General features: G+C 38.4%; 1 protein-coding gene and 1 long non-coding RNA gene across 2 annotated transcripts; one reads left to right on the forward strand and one right to left on the reverse strand.

Moving 5' to 3' along the window:
* Nucleotides 1-1,148: 1,148 nt before the first annotated feature.
* LOC113071619 (PHD finger protein 3-like) lies at nt 1,149-12,142 on the reverse strand. Its single transcript, XM_026244927.1, is given in 17 exon segments — nt 1,149-3,218; nt 3,307-3,502; nt 3,592-3,681; nt 3,776-3,923; nt 3,999-4,194; nt 4,477-4,615; nt 4,718-4,846; nt 5,065-5,181; nt 5,394-5,550; nt 6,295-6,415; nt 6,617-6,659; nt 7,429-7,672; nt 8,733-9,987; nt 10,569-10,602; nt 10,604-10,680; nt 10,760-11,025; nt 12,024-12,142. Coding segments are annotated over 16 exon segments (4,761 nt in total). The 5' UTR covers nt 11,001-11,025; nt 12,024-12,142; the 3' UTR covers nt 1,149-1,644.
* Nucleotides 12,143-12,564: 422 nt separating this feature from the next.
* LOC113071620 (uncharacterized) lies at nt 12,565-14,012 on the forward strand. Its single transcript, XR_003280171.1, has 3 exons — nt 12,565-13,094; nt 13,218-13,253; nt 13,995-14,012. It is a non-coding gene; the product is annotated as an uncharacterized LOC113071620 (long non-coding RNA).

Here is a 14,012-nt window from a genome sequence, read left to right on the forward strand (position 1 = left end):
CCTTTCTTCAGTGGGAATCAATCCTCTTGGATGTCATTTGCTCCCGTCAACATAAGGCACAGAACTCATCTGCAACTGCAGTTTCAAACTCTTTCACCAGAGGGCACCCTGTTCTCACTGCATGCTACTTGAGCAGTCTGGCCGGTAAGACAGCATCTTGACTTTTGTTACATTAGGAAAAGTGTACGCTTAATACATATTCATACATACTAATGCATATTATTATTTAAGATATAGTTCAATAACAAAATATGAATGAAAAAACAATCAAGATTGCAATATAGTTTTGTAATATTGTGAACAAAATTCTGTTAATTATCATGTATCTCTTCCCACCCAAGGTGATTTCTTCAGCGTATCCGTCAACTGGATTTGTGCAGCTCCGCTGTAATCTGGGAAATGAAACTATTACTATTACTACTAAAGTCTCCAAAAAGTGTAGATGTGACCGGCTTAAGATGGCACACAGTGAAGGGTAGTAGAAAAGGCAACCGTGGCTTCAAACTGTTGAATAAAGTCATTATTTTTGGTTTATTTGCCAACAGTATTCTCTTCGCTCCAAAACGTTACGGTTGAACCACTGGTGGCAGATGGACTATTCTGACGATACTTTTCTGGACCTTGACAGTGTATCTTACTGGGCAGTCTATGGGACAGTCACAAGCCTCTTGGTTTTCATCCAAAATCTTAAATTGTATTCCGAAGACAAACGAAACTTTTACAGGTTTGGAACAACATGGCAGTAAGTGATTAATAACAAAATTGTAATTTTAGGGTGCAGTATACCTTTACCTACTTGTACTTGCTTTTCCCCAGCAGATTCAGAGTGTCTAATGTTTTCATTAGTGAACTATGAGGTTTGCTGTTTTTGCTACCCTGTTAGCAATATTTGTGATGTTTAGATACAGTTTTAAACCATATTCCATGTGTTTGGTGTATAAAAATTTTTTTTTTTTAAAAAGTGGCTTAGAGTTGACGCACTTCCATTTCCCATAATAAATGTGAAATACTAATGTACTACCCCAAAAGTAATATTTAATTGCTTTTTCATTATTGTAAAATAAACAATACCTTTTTCTGGGATCTCAGGTGGGTTTTTTTGTTTGTTTGTTTTTATTACAGTGCATGAAAATAAAAAAGAGAGCCACTTTAAGAAACAAAGACTTTAATTTCAGTCGCTTTACTAACAATAAAAACATATTATGAACTGTACATAATGTGCTGAATAAGCACATATCTGTTGTGTGACAAGACAAAATGTACAAAGAAATATTTGTCACCTGAAACATAGAAAATACTTGAGCAAAATTTAGAAAAATTAAAACGGAAAAATAAAAAGTGAAGCAAAAGAAGCTGTTCTCATCAGCCATGAGACTTTTTGTCTCATAGCACTTTGCGTACAACAGTAGTTTCATTTCTTTATTACAACCAGCTGCTTATGAAGACAATGTTAGTGGGTAATCGTAAAGCCAGGTAGGGAAAATTTACAATTAAAACAAAAATATCCTTTAGATTGCAAAAAAACACTAACTAGAAATCTCGTACTAGCTGCATTTCCATATTAAAATCATTTTGCAACTTTATAAATAGTTTTCTTCTACTGTTTGACAGATTTAAGGAAAGTGGAGCGGTTTGATGCCAAGATCACGAACGCCTGTCTCTTGAGTCTCTCCTGTGTTTCTCATGATCAGAATCCCGTCTGTGTTTGTCTCTGTCCCGGTAATGACTGCTGCTGTGGTGCCGCTCTCTCTGTCTGTCGTACCGGTCCTCTTTCGAGTGGCGCTCTTTATGACTGTGACTTCTGTCCCTGTGCTTTTCGCGGTCCCTGTCGTAGTGCCTGCTTTTGTGATGGTGTCTGTCATAGTGGTCTCTATCTTTATTGTCCTTCCTGTAGGTCTCATCAGACTTTCTGGACGGCTTGTCGCCCAAATCACTGTAGGACTTCTCCGAGCCCTTCTCGTCTTTGCTGAGGGGCGAAGAGGTCGGCAAGCTGGACTCATATGTCAGAGGAGGTGCAGGGAGCGTTTGGGGAGGGACGGTTTGAGACCAAGGTGGAGCGAGCATGTGAGGATCGTTTTGAGGGAACATCTGTGGAGGAGGTGGACCAGGAGGAAACGGGAAAGGTGGAGGAACCTGTGATTGAAGGGGTAAGAAAGGGGCAGGATTGGCTGGAGGAGGATAATACTGGGGATCAGGTGGACCAGCATGATACGAATGAAAAATGAGGGCTGGATTATATAATTTAGGGCTAAAAGAAGAGGTCCTGGGCTGTTTGGGACCTTCGTTTTTCCCAATGGAGGAGATTGTGGTGATGGCTTGGATGTCCTCTATGGCTTTGCACTCTTGAGAAGGTTGCACCGATGGTTGTGGAGCAACTTTCTTTTCTGAATTACTTTCTGGTTGTTGAGGTTTTAACTCGGTAGGTTCAGCTGATGAAGCTGGTGTCTTTAAAATACCAGGTGTCTTCAAACACTTGGTGGGACTTGATATGGTTTCGTTTTTGGGGACAGAGCTAGAGCCATAATTGACAGAATCTTTCAGTGGATCCGATGAAGTGGTTTCACTTGTTTCTTGACTAGCAGGTGCAGCTATGCTGCCGGACACGGACTCATCTTTGGGTTTAGCGGCCGTGAGAGAAGACAGGAAACTCTCTGTTGAAACATCTGCAGGTTTGTCACTCAGAGAAAAAATGACTCCACTCTCTCTCTTTTCCGAGTTGGTCTCCAAACTCGAGCTGGATGGCGCCTGCTCTGTTTTAACAGCTTTGGGGTCTTTTTTCTTGATAATGAAGCGATCAAGTCGAGGAGCGGTGGCTGTAGATTTAGGATGGATTTCTCCATGGTTTTCACTATCAACAGCTGGAGTCTTGGTTACTGTTGTTGTAGGATCACCCTTCACAGTGTCGCTCAAAGACGATGCCGCATTTCCAGGCAACTTCAGCACCCCAGGAAGAAAGCGCAAAGAAACATTCTCTTCGGTTTCAGTATCCAATATAGGTTCTTCAACAACGGACTTAATTAAGTCTGCAGTGTCTTTTTTCTGTATGCTCACATCTTGAACCGCAGGAGCTTTCTGTGGGTAATCGACATGAGGTTTGCTTTCTGCCAAGAAACTTGGAGCTTCCTTGACATCGCTTGGCAGGATTACCCCAAAGTCTCTTTTTGGTCTCTGGCGTATGACCAATCCGAGAAGAAGATTGGGACGATTGGTCTCCAGCCCTACAATGTGGAGTGCCACAATTATTATCAAGATTTTGTTGCAAAAATCATTTGGATCCTACAAATGAGCCTGTAAAGAAAGTCTTACCTGGACCATCAAACGGTACAATCTGATGGGGAATTTTTTCTGTGGAGCCGAGAGGAATGAGATACATGTCTTTAACTTGTTTGCGGTTATTGGCGACAACACCGTATCTTCTCCGGCTGCTAAAATAGGCGTATAACAAGGTATATGAGATCTCATCTTCCTCCGTGTCAGGGGAGAAACGAATAACACATATTTCCTAGGGGAAAAAAAAATGTAAAGTCACAAAGAGCACATACAAATGGTCACTTACAGAATGTGACAAATCCAAGAATAAATCATTCTCACCTTTGTCCCGGAAGCACGGATTTTCTCGACATAATCCCAGACTATTTGAGGAGAGATTCGTCCACCTACTTGGATGTTGTCTGGCAAATCCTGCAGACACCAATTCAAAACGTTTCTAATATGTCAAGTCATATTTGTAAAGGACTCATTTAGGATGTTTCAAAATGTTTGACTGCCAATTTACCTGTGTAAGGTGGTCCAGTATTCCAGAGACAGGATAAGCTTTTGTTAGGAACCTCGCCACAGCTGGCATATTAACAAAGCTGCTCCACAGACTTTCCAGACTGCTGAGGAAAGTCGCTGTGTCTTCTTTGCTACTCAGACTATCTGACCTGTTAACGCAACAATTTCATAACGTTAAAGTCTTGTTAAAATCATTTAAAATCTTGCTTAATCAGGACTCTTACCTGGATTCGGGCAAAAAATTGAGGAGACCTTCCTCCATGGCTCTTAAAGACAGATCGTCTATCAGTGCTGATGTAGATGTAGGTGTAGTTGTGGAGTGCTGAGATTCTTCTGTCGTACTAGACTGCCTTCTCACAACTGTTGTAGCCACTTTTACCACCTTTGTAGCAGCTTCCTCTGTCGGCGGAGCCATGCGACCTTCAGAGAAACATCAAAAAATCTAAGTAAGTTCATTGTACCATAAACATCCTTTTATACTCTGACAGCTTTACTAATTACTACTTTTGCAACTTCAACATAAGTTTCTTTTTAACATGCAATGTGGAAGATTCTTATTGTACTTTATGATTTTCTTTTGTTTTTTTGTCAAAAGCTTTGCTAACATAAGTAGACCCAGGATACTTTTTAGTTTAGTATGATATAACCCATTACATTTTTTCACCTTTTCAGAACATTATTTGAACTCAGAAAATGTTTTACCTGTGCAGATTTTGCAGTTGAGGTCAAATAGATGAGACTTGTGCAAGTTGGTGGTATCTACAGATTTCTTAGGACTGTCAGCTTTAGTCTCAGGGGGTTTATCTTCAGGAACTTCCGCAGGTTTCGGCACAGGCTCTGGCTGAAAACACAAAAGGAACATTTAGTAAGCAATTTTCTTATTCCTGGTTGGAAAATCTAAAAAAGCTGCACAGAATGGAGCATAATGTCTTCCAAATCTCACCTCAACCTCTATGGCCTCTGGTGTCTTGGCAGGCTCCTGATTCTCAATTTCAATTTCCCCTTTATGGGTGATTTTAGTGATAGGACGTCTCTCTACCTCTCTCTGTTCTTTCTCAATCATTTCAATCGTCTGCCAGCAAAAACATCAATAGGGTAAACAATCAAAATTCTGAATTCAAATTCTGAACGACTATGAAATTACTTTTCTAATGTACATATTAATGTAATTTGCTGCTGCATATTTTACTTTACTAATGAAGGGAAACACTTTGCAAATGGCATTACGCTGTTTGTTTAAAAAATAAATTGTGAGATTTTAGAAATGCAACACAGCTATGTTTTACTAACATGTCGATTCTCTCTTTGTCTCCAAGCAGCCAGTTCCTTAGAGGCCAGTTCTTCTGCAGTCATACGCACCAAATCTGCAGGGGAAACTTCCCCCTTGAGCACTCGCTTAAATAACACCTGAAAAAAGATCATTTCTTTTCATAAACACTGCATAAGATTTTTAGAAGTGAAATGAAAATAGGCAAACAGTGAAAATATACTGCACAGAGAGAGAGACATGAAATGTCAAATATGAAATCGTATTTTACAATATTGTTTGCAAGGTTGTTACGTCATATGCTACTGAAAAACAATCATCATATTACCAAAAATCATGTTAAATTACTTACATTATTTTTTGAATCTTTCAGATTGAAAGTCAAACTTCTGTATTTATTTTTGTATTTGCTGTCAACACTCTGAAAAAGAGCAAAAAGCTCTTTCTCCGTTCTTCTGGCCAACTCAGCAGGCTTGTCCAATGAAATCTTCATATCGGCCTCCTTCAGTCTAAGATAAGAGGATAAACATTGAAAGAGAATATGAACAACATTACACACATAAAAATGAGGAACAGTGGGGAAAATATGTGTTTGATTCCCTGCTGATTTTATAATGTTTGCCCACTTACAAAATAACATTTTTATGGTAGGTTTATTTTAACGGATGGAGACAGAATATCAACCAAAAAAATCCAGATTATATAAAAAGTTTAGAAATTGATTTGCATTTCAGTGGGTGAAATAAGTATGTGATCCCCTACCAACCAGCAAGAAATCTGGCTCCCACAGATTGGTTATGTGGACATCCTGCCACTTTAAGAAGTTACTATTAATATCAGCTTGTCAGGTGTATAAGACACCTGTCCACACTATCTGTATCTTCCATTCCAACCTCCCTCTAGCTTTTTCATTATTGTAAAATAAACATGTTGGGGAGGGAGAGGTTTTGAAAATACATATCGGTCGACCACTAGTACGAAGTCATGTTTGCTTGGGGATCAAATACTTATTTCACTCAAATTTCTAACCTTTATATAAAATATTTTTTTCGGGATATTTTGGTTGGTATTCTGTCTCTATAGTTTAAAATAAACCTACCAGACCCTTGTTTTTTTGGTAAGTGGGCAAATTTACAAAATCTGCAGGGGATCAGATAAATACTTTCCCCCACTGTAGCTCTTTTTAATCAACTAAAGAAAAGCTACTGACTAACTCTAACTGATAATCCAGCAAAAATCACATTCTCACACACCGCTTCAAAAGAATCTCCTCCAGTGAGTCTCGAACACTTCGCCTGATTTGCCCAGTGGACGGTTTCTTTGAGGTCACATGTGATATTTTCACTTTCTTCGTCTCATGTTTCACACTTGGTCCTGCAAAAATTTTAACTCTAAATTATGAATGTATATAATTTTGTATTTATTTAAAATGAATGCACAAAATCATTTTATTAATAAGAAAACATTTTAATAATAAACTGACAATTTAAAATATTTATATATTAAAATATTTATATATGTAACTAATAAAATTGTGTAAATGGTGTATAAAATAACTGATGGAAGTATGTATACCCTTTGATGCTGAATCTTCTGATGGTCGTCGTTCTCCAACATCCTATGTAAAAAATTAAAAATGTAAAAAAAAGAAAAACTACAATATAGCAGTGAAAACTGCAATCTGAGCCAACCAAATTCAAGTGACCATATCATTGGTAGTTGGAGAATGTAACACACCTATCCATGTGAACTCAGCAACACCCCTGTGAGGAACCGTCCACATACACTGTGTGTTTTACACCCATGTGTTAATAATATAGAAAAGCAGATATGTACAAACCCTTTTAAAGTAAGCTGGTGGCTACCACACAAATCAAAAGCTAAATCAGAAAGGGCAGAATAAAATATATGTAATTCTGCCATAAGCAAATCATCAAATACTTTAATGCTTCAAAGACAAACTAATTTTGTTTTGGCACTAAGTTGATATAGGACAAATCAGATCCCATGTTCTTTCCAATTAAAAGGGTCATATTGTACATTTGTATTATTTTCCCCCTTGAAGTCCAAATGTAATATTTGAAGTTTTTTGTCTCAAATAGAGTTTCCATTAGTACAAAACTCTTACTTCCTTTAAAACCCTTTGATTAATCTGATTTGAGGCAATGCCACGCTAATATTAATTTGGCAGCCTCTGGTTTTCACAACAATTTCAGGCACATTTCACATGATTAAAGTGATGTTGCGCAACGTCTATACTTTCATGCATGTCAGTTAAACAAAATAATTAAAACAACTTAAATACTTCCTTTCACTCTTGATTTTTTTCAACTATGCATGTGATCACATTATTTTGCAGTCTACTACAGGATGACTTGTTTGCTTACTTTTCGGAAGGGTCGTATTCCACCTGCGGTGACCGACTGCTGGGGTCTCGGTTTTTGCTTAGCAGATAACTTATCATCGGACTGCTCTGTGGCTTGAGCACCGGTTTTCCCATCCTCTTCCGCACAGCACTTCAAGCACACATACTCCTGGTCCTCCTTTTCCATCTGCTGAACTTTAGCCAGATCCAGACCCACACAATCCCCATGAAACCAGTCATCACAGCGGCCGCAGCCCACCATAAACCTACTCAACAAAACAGACAACAGCACAGGTCGGTCTTCAGCCCATCGCTTTGAGCAAATCCATTCAGATCTAACATGAGGCTTTTCTTACTACCAATTTATTAGGGTTTCTGCAGGTTTAATGTAAATGACTTAAGACAAAATAAAGAACATTTAAGCAATAAATTGAAGGTACCAATAAGTCAATTTGGTATCTAAACATAAATGTCTAAGCACCACACAAAGAGTTGTATTAGCAACACTTCAAAGTTGCAACAGATCAATGTTTAAATTTTCAGTTTGTATCTCAAGTAAATGCATCTTGATTTAATAATGACCGTAAAAAAAGGTTTTAATTTATAAATCTCTAGACTGATGTTTTAGTGCACTTCCTGCAGTATGTTATTATAAAGATCTGACAAAAAATTTTTGTACACATCATATTTAAGGTGTCTAGTAATAATATATAAATTCACATATATTCAGTTTGTGGAGTGTGGTCATGAGTAAACATCTTGATGGTCACAACAGTGATCAATGGGATAACCATAAACTTAAGTATTCAATATAAATCCATTTGCAGTTGTTAGTGAAAATTACACTAAAATGTTGCAATGACAAAATATTGCACTTAAAAGTTCAAATGTTAAACAATTTACAATACTGATGTTGAAATACTGGTAGCATTAATATAAAAATTTGATGATGTATTTTGCAAGAAAGTAACAATTTTGAAAAACGGAGCGTGTATTTCTTTCGTTCTTTATCTCAGTATTCCTGTCAATGTTGTATAAGGGTTTTAATGCATAATAGTTACCCTAGAATGTGATCTAACAATAGCTGGCCTAAGAAATAAACAATTTTATGACACATTATCCCACTGGTCACAATCGTGATTGACCATAAAAAACTATTTCACACATTTAAAAAAAAAAAAAAAAGGTTAGGGTTCCTAATGACACATCATTTGTATATTTTCATGTCTTGGAAAAATTTGTGATTAAACGGATGTATTGACCTATGTACAAAAATGTATTGACCTATGACCACTGGAATAAATGTAGAGATAAAAGTTGACATACCGGTTGTTGTGAGGTTTCTTGCATGATCCGCAGTGCTTGCTGGGATCCCACACAGTCTCGCTTTCAGGAGGAGGCTCGCCCTCGGCTTCCTTCTTCACCACAGGGGCATTGTCAGGGATAAAGAGCTGCGGCTCCTCTATCGAGATGCTCCTTGAGTTTCTACTCTTGTGTCTTTGCTGGATCTTCTCTGGCTTCTTGATCCTGACCTTCTCCTGCTCCTCTTCTCCTTGGCTGTTTGTCACAGGTGGGTTTGTTTTGTTTACAGGAGTGGGAGGATGCTGTGGCTTTTTCGAAGGGTGAGGAGACTGGACTGACTTGACACCCGGACCAGAATCAGATGACAGTTTCCTGCTGACAGTCGGGGACACCGGGACAGGTGGGTTCACCGTTTGGTTTGCATGATGTCCATCTCTAATCTTTTGTATTTTTGAGGGTGATTTAGGAGTGACTGGCCCACCTGGACGTTTCAAGCCAACCTTGACAGGCTTTCCTTTGAGACTTTCTGGGCGGCCAGTATGTATCTTTTTGTCTCTGGGATGTCTAGAGACTTTCTGCAAGAGCCCTGGCCTGGTGAGATGAGATGGTTTATTTTTGGCAGCTGACAGAGCCTGTTTGTGTTTCAGAAGCTTTTTGACTGCAGGTTGAACTGCCGTGCCGTTCTTGTTCCCTGTTTTTTGTGCGCTTAGCTTCCGGGTCTTGATTTGGTCATTCTTTTTGGTGTCTGTTGGTGTGGTGTTTTCAATGCTGGGCTTGAGTGACTTGGTGCTGCTGTTAGTGTCTTGTACTTCATTAGGGTTCACATATGGCCCAAAATCCATAGGCATATCGTCACTAGTTGACTGGCCGACGCTCACTTCCCCGACAACCTCTTGTTCGGAATTAACAACTTCCTGTGTGCCATCATCTTGAGTTTGTTCCAAATTGAGTGCAAGGCCATCAGCAGCAACACCGTCATCCTGGAAGCCCAGAGACTGGAGAGCGCTAGTGCTAAACGATCCAAACGCTTGCGACGGGCCAGGAAGCAGTTCGATTTTGAAGCCCCCGACAGTAACAGTTAATCGACGTAACACAACTACTGGATTCATAGAGGAGTCGACCTCATGGACTCCAAAACGACGGCTGAGCAGGGCTTCTCTTTTTGCATCAAGGCTTTTATCTCCACCTGGGTTTGTGCTGCATGTTGCCTCTTGCTTGTTACTCCCAGCTGCTTTTCGCACAGGACCTGGCCGTCTGCCTTTAACACGACCGCGGCTTGCTGAAAGAGAAAAATGGTTTCAATACTCTCAAAGTGGCAAAACAGAACAGATGAGCAGTCATACACCGCAAATGGGCAAAAATATTGGTTTAATAAGACTTTAAACCAAATCATCATTAAACTTTATTAATATCCCAATACAGATATTTAAACAATATCAAGAGAAAATCAAAATGAGGGTGAACTGGGAAAAACTGTCAATTAATTTTATTTTTTGTTCAAACAGTGCAAAAAACTACCCGTCTCAACAACATAAAGACCCTTTGTGATTTCCTACAGCATTTTTGTGGCTCAGTGCAATATTTATTCTACATGCATCACTGTTTAGACAAAAAACAAATCTTGAATAAATGTCTTAATAGTTTTAAACTACTTTTTTTTTTGACAAGTTTACATAATTTACATTTTAACTTTTTTATTGTAAGAATTAAATGTAACTTATAAATTGCATTTTAAAAAATAAAAGCTTCACCAAAATAAAAATAAAAAAATGGACAGCTGCAAACAATCAGTGAACTTATTAGGGTTACTTCTGAACCTTTATTGCAAGCTGATTCATGTGTCCATGTTGTTATGTGCACCTGTTTGTCTCCTCTGTAAATGTCTTCTGCCCTGTGAGAAATTGGGACTGACTGTGTTCTCCTTCGGATGGACTCTGACTAACACCTGCTGTTGTCATGTCATGATCTGCAGCTGCAAAACACAAAGTAGTTCAATGACAGACCTTCTTCTAAATTAACGCACAAGCAGACTTCGAAAGCAACTACTGTACCTGTTGAGCTCCCAAGCTTAAAACTGACATCTTCATTTTCTAAGAGATGAAACTGGGCGCTAGCAGACCCAAACATGGGATCTTTGTCACTGAGCATGTTCTTCAGTGAATCTTCGGGTTGGCCGTGACCCGCTTCAAACTCCTCACTAGCTTCACATTCCAGGTTCTGTCCGAGCAGTAAGGAATCATCCAACTGGTCACTGGGAACCAGATGATTGAATGGGCCACCAACTATATCCATGAATGCCTGCACTGTATGGTTTGCTCTGGGAGAGTAAAACAGGTAATTGTTATAAATGTATCTTGAACACTGCATTATCTTCTAATGTTGGGTATTTTGACATAAGTTGGATTGATGACATTAACTCCACATTGTTGTTGTTTTGGAGCCATGACTTTAAGGTATGTTCTTAAATTAAGCTTTAACGCATTCCGGTAACACTTCATTTTAAGGTCTCATTGTTACAGTGTAATTATACAAATAAGTACTGGGTGATATATTAATTAACTACATGTACGTACTATATGATTATAGTTTGGATTAGGGTTACTTGCATGTAATTGATTGTGCTGCGCATTATGTATTGTTATAATAGTAGGTGTAACAAGAACACCGTGAAACCTGAAATTAACTATTTAAAGTTCCATAAAAAAGAACAACTTAAAATCAACATCAAGTTGTGTGCCTACAACAAACGCACCGCGTAATAGGGGGGAGAAAAAAAACTTTATTGTTTTCAAGTGTTAAGAGTAGACTGGTGTTTTTATTTTGGCTCCAGATCGCTTCGCGTGCACCGACAGCTAGAGCACGCGGCCCCCAGCAGCTCACACATCCATTGACTCTCCCTGAGCAGAAAATGTAGAATTTTAAAAACGGCGTTAGTGTTTGCAAAAAATGCATTCGCCGTTTAAGCAAAGCACGGCATTAAAACCGCCTCACAAAACAAACACGCCACCAAACGCTTCCGCGGGCCTTAACCAACCAGTCTGCGTGCATCTCACCCGCTCACCAGACCGAGTAAAACTCACTCTTATCAACCCCAAGCGTTCGACACCGCCTTCCAAATGTGCATATACAGTTAGCGGCACATTCGACGCGGTTTTTGCACAAACTCGACTCACGTCGCGTGCACCGCTCGAAGGCCTCGCGTTAAACGAATTGAGCGTGCACGCCCACTCCGGGCTAGATAAAACACTCACCGCGTTTGTCACTGTGATCGAAGAGCCAGTGCATAATGGAATAAGGACTTGTATTATCGCTTACGTTGTTGGGATGCCATTCGGGTTATCGTTGTCGTCAATGCCACAACCTTTTCCGCTTGGGTACTGTGGTGGGACAAGTAGTACTTCCTGTTGACCCTCCGAGCCAGTAAACGTGTGACACGCTGGATCTGTCGACAGGGGGCAGCGTGATCTAGCACTCGTCATTGCTTTACCGGGAGAAGCGTGTGGTCAAGCATGTGCAGGATAGTATTTCAACAAATAATAATACAATTATAGCACGTGTAATGGAAAGCTAAGCAAACAAACAATTGTATGTTTAAATAAATAATTGCATTCATTTATTTTTAAGTAATAACAATTAGGTCACAAATTTAAGCACACGTTTATGGCGTTGTCACATGGTGCTTGTTACTTTACTCAGCGCTTCTCCGGACCGCCAGTTACGCTCGGATGTGATTACTAAATAAACCATTATTGTAAGTAACTTTCTACTTATTTCTGCTTTTATAGTTGATATAAAATATTTTAAATAATGAATGTAAAAGATGGCTAATTTGTGAGCATGTTTCTCCAAATAACGCTCTCAGATTTGAAGGGTTTCTGATCAGCCAAGCGCCTCCTGGAGGAATACAACTGCTCTTGCAGTAAACCGTTACTTTCCAAAAATTAATAGAACAAAGTATAATTACATTGAGAATGGGACGCACGGGATTAAATAAAATATTACATCTTAACATCCAACTGTCTTGTGATCATTGTCAGAGGAAGAATCAGTGGACCACAATATGTCGACTGCCAAAAATAGCTACATCACAGAAAGAACAAAAATTAAAGTAGTAAGTTAGGTGAAGCATATGAAAGAGAAATAATGCGATTAATAGAATAATTAAGTTTAGTAAGACGATCTCTGGAAGAAGTAGTTGCTTGCCAACAATAACAGCGATTCTAGGAAACCGAAGCGTCCTAGTTTCGTTTTGTACGTCACTGGGGCGTGGTGAAGTCTAAACGTGTCCAAGTCACGAGTCTAAAAAAATACTGAAGTGTGTGCCGTCGATGGCCGTTCTCACGTTGTGTAGTTTAATGTAAGTTAAACTCTTCGAAAGCATGCCATGTGAGTACCAATTATTATTATTATTATTATTATATTATTATTATTATTATAAACGACACAAAGCAAATATATCCATGTTTCTCTCGTTGTTTTTATTTAAAATATTTTATATTTCAACTTCAGCTCTATTCACCGTCATCGGTATTACAGCTGGGGCAGGTAAGTAGTAAGACCAAATGTTTTTCAAAAACAAATACCCTAATGGTTAATCCCAAAACTAAAATTTGTTGAAAATCTAAACTTACTTGCCTTTAGGACGTCCATAATGTAGATGAGTTCTTTTAAACGAACAGATTTGGAGAAATTTAGTAGTAGTTCTACATTTTTTTCTCTCTCTCTCTGTCTGTCTCTTTTAAGATTGTCAAAATAAGAGTTTAAATATCTCATAAAAACATCACAATAACTCATAAGTAAACAGTAAGTAATCAATTAAGATGTTTTTAACTTCTTCTCTGAAAAAATGATCAGATCAGCACAGTTTACAAGCTAAAACCGTTCTAAACAAATATGAATTATGGACTGGTATTTTGGCCAGAAGTTTCTTTTTCCTTTCAAACATCACAAAGTGTATGCTAACAGATTGACTGGATGCATGTGAATTATTTTTGGATTATTGTTACATTTTTATCACTGATTTGGTCTCCTGATCTGACGGCACCCATTCACTGCAGTTAAACATTGGTGAGCAAGTCCTGTTTCTCCAAATCTTTTCTAACGAAGCAAAACTCATGGCCAGAGAATTATTTTCATAATATTATTTTAAATTTTTTTACTGAAAAATGTTATATTTGGGTGAACTATTCCATTTAAGGGTAAAATGCTAGTTATTAATTTAATAATTTAAAAGACAAGTTTTCACAGAAATATTTTGATCTATTTGTTCATTTTCATGTTGATTAGCTGGTGCTGTACTTCTGA

This window comes from Carassius auratus, unplaced genomic scaffold (genome assembly GCF_003368295.1).
Source record: "Carassius auratus strain Wakin unplaced genomic scaffold, ASM336829v1 scaf_tig00007704, whole genome shotgun sequence".
In the NCBI taxonomy this organism is placed as follows: domain Eukaryota; kingdom Metazoa; phylum Chordata; class Actinopteri; order Cypriniformes; family Cyprinidae; genus Carassius; species Carassius auratus.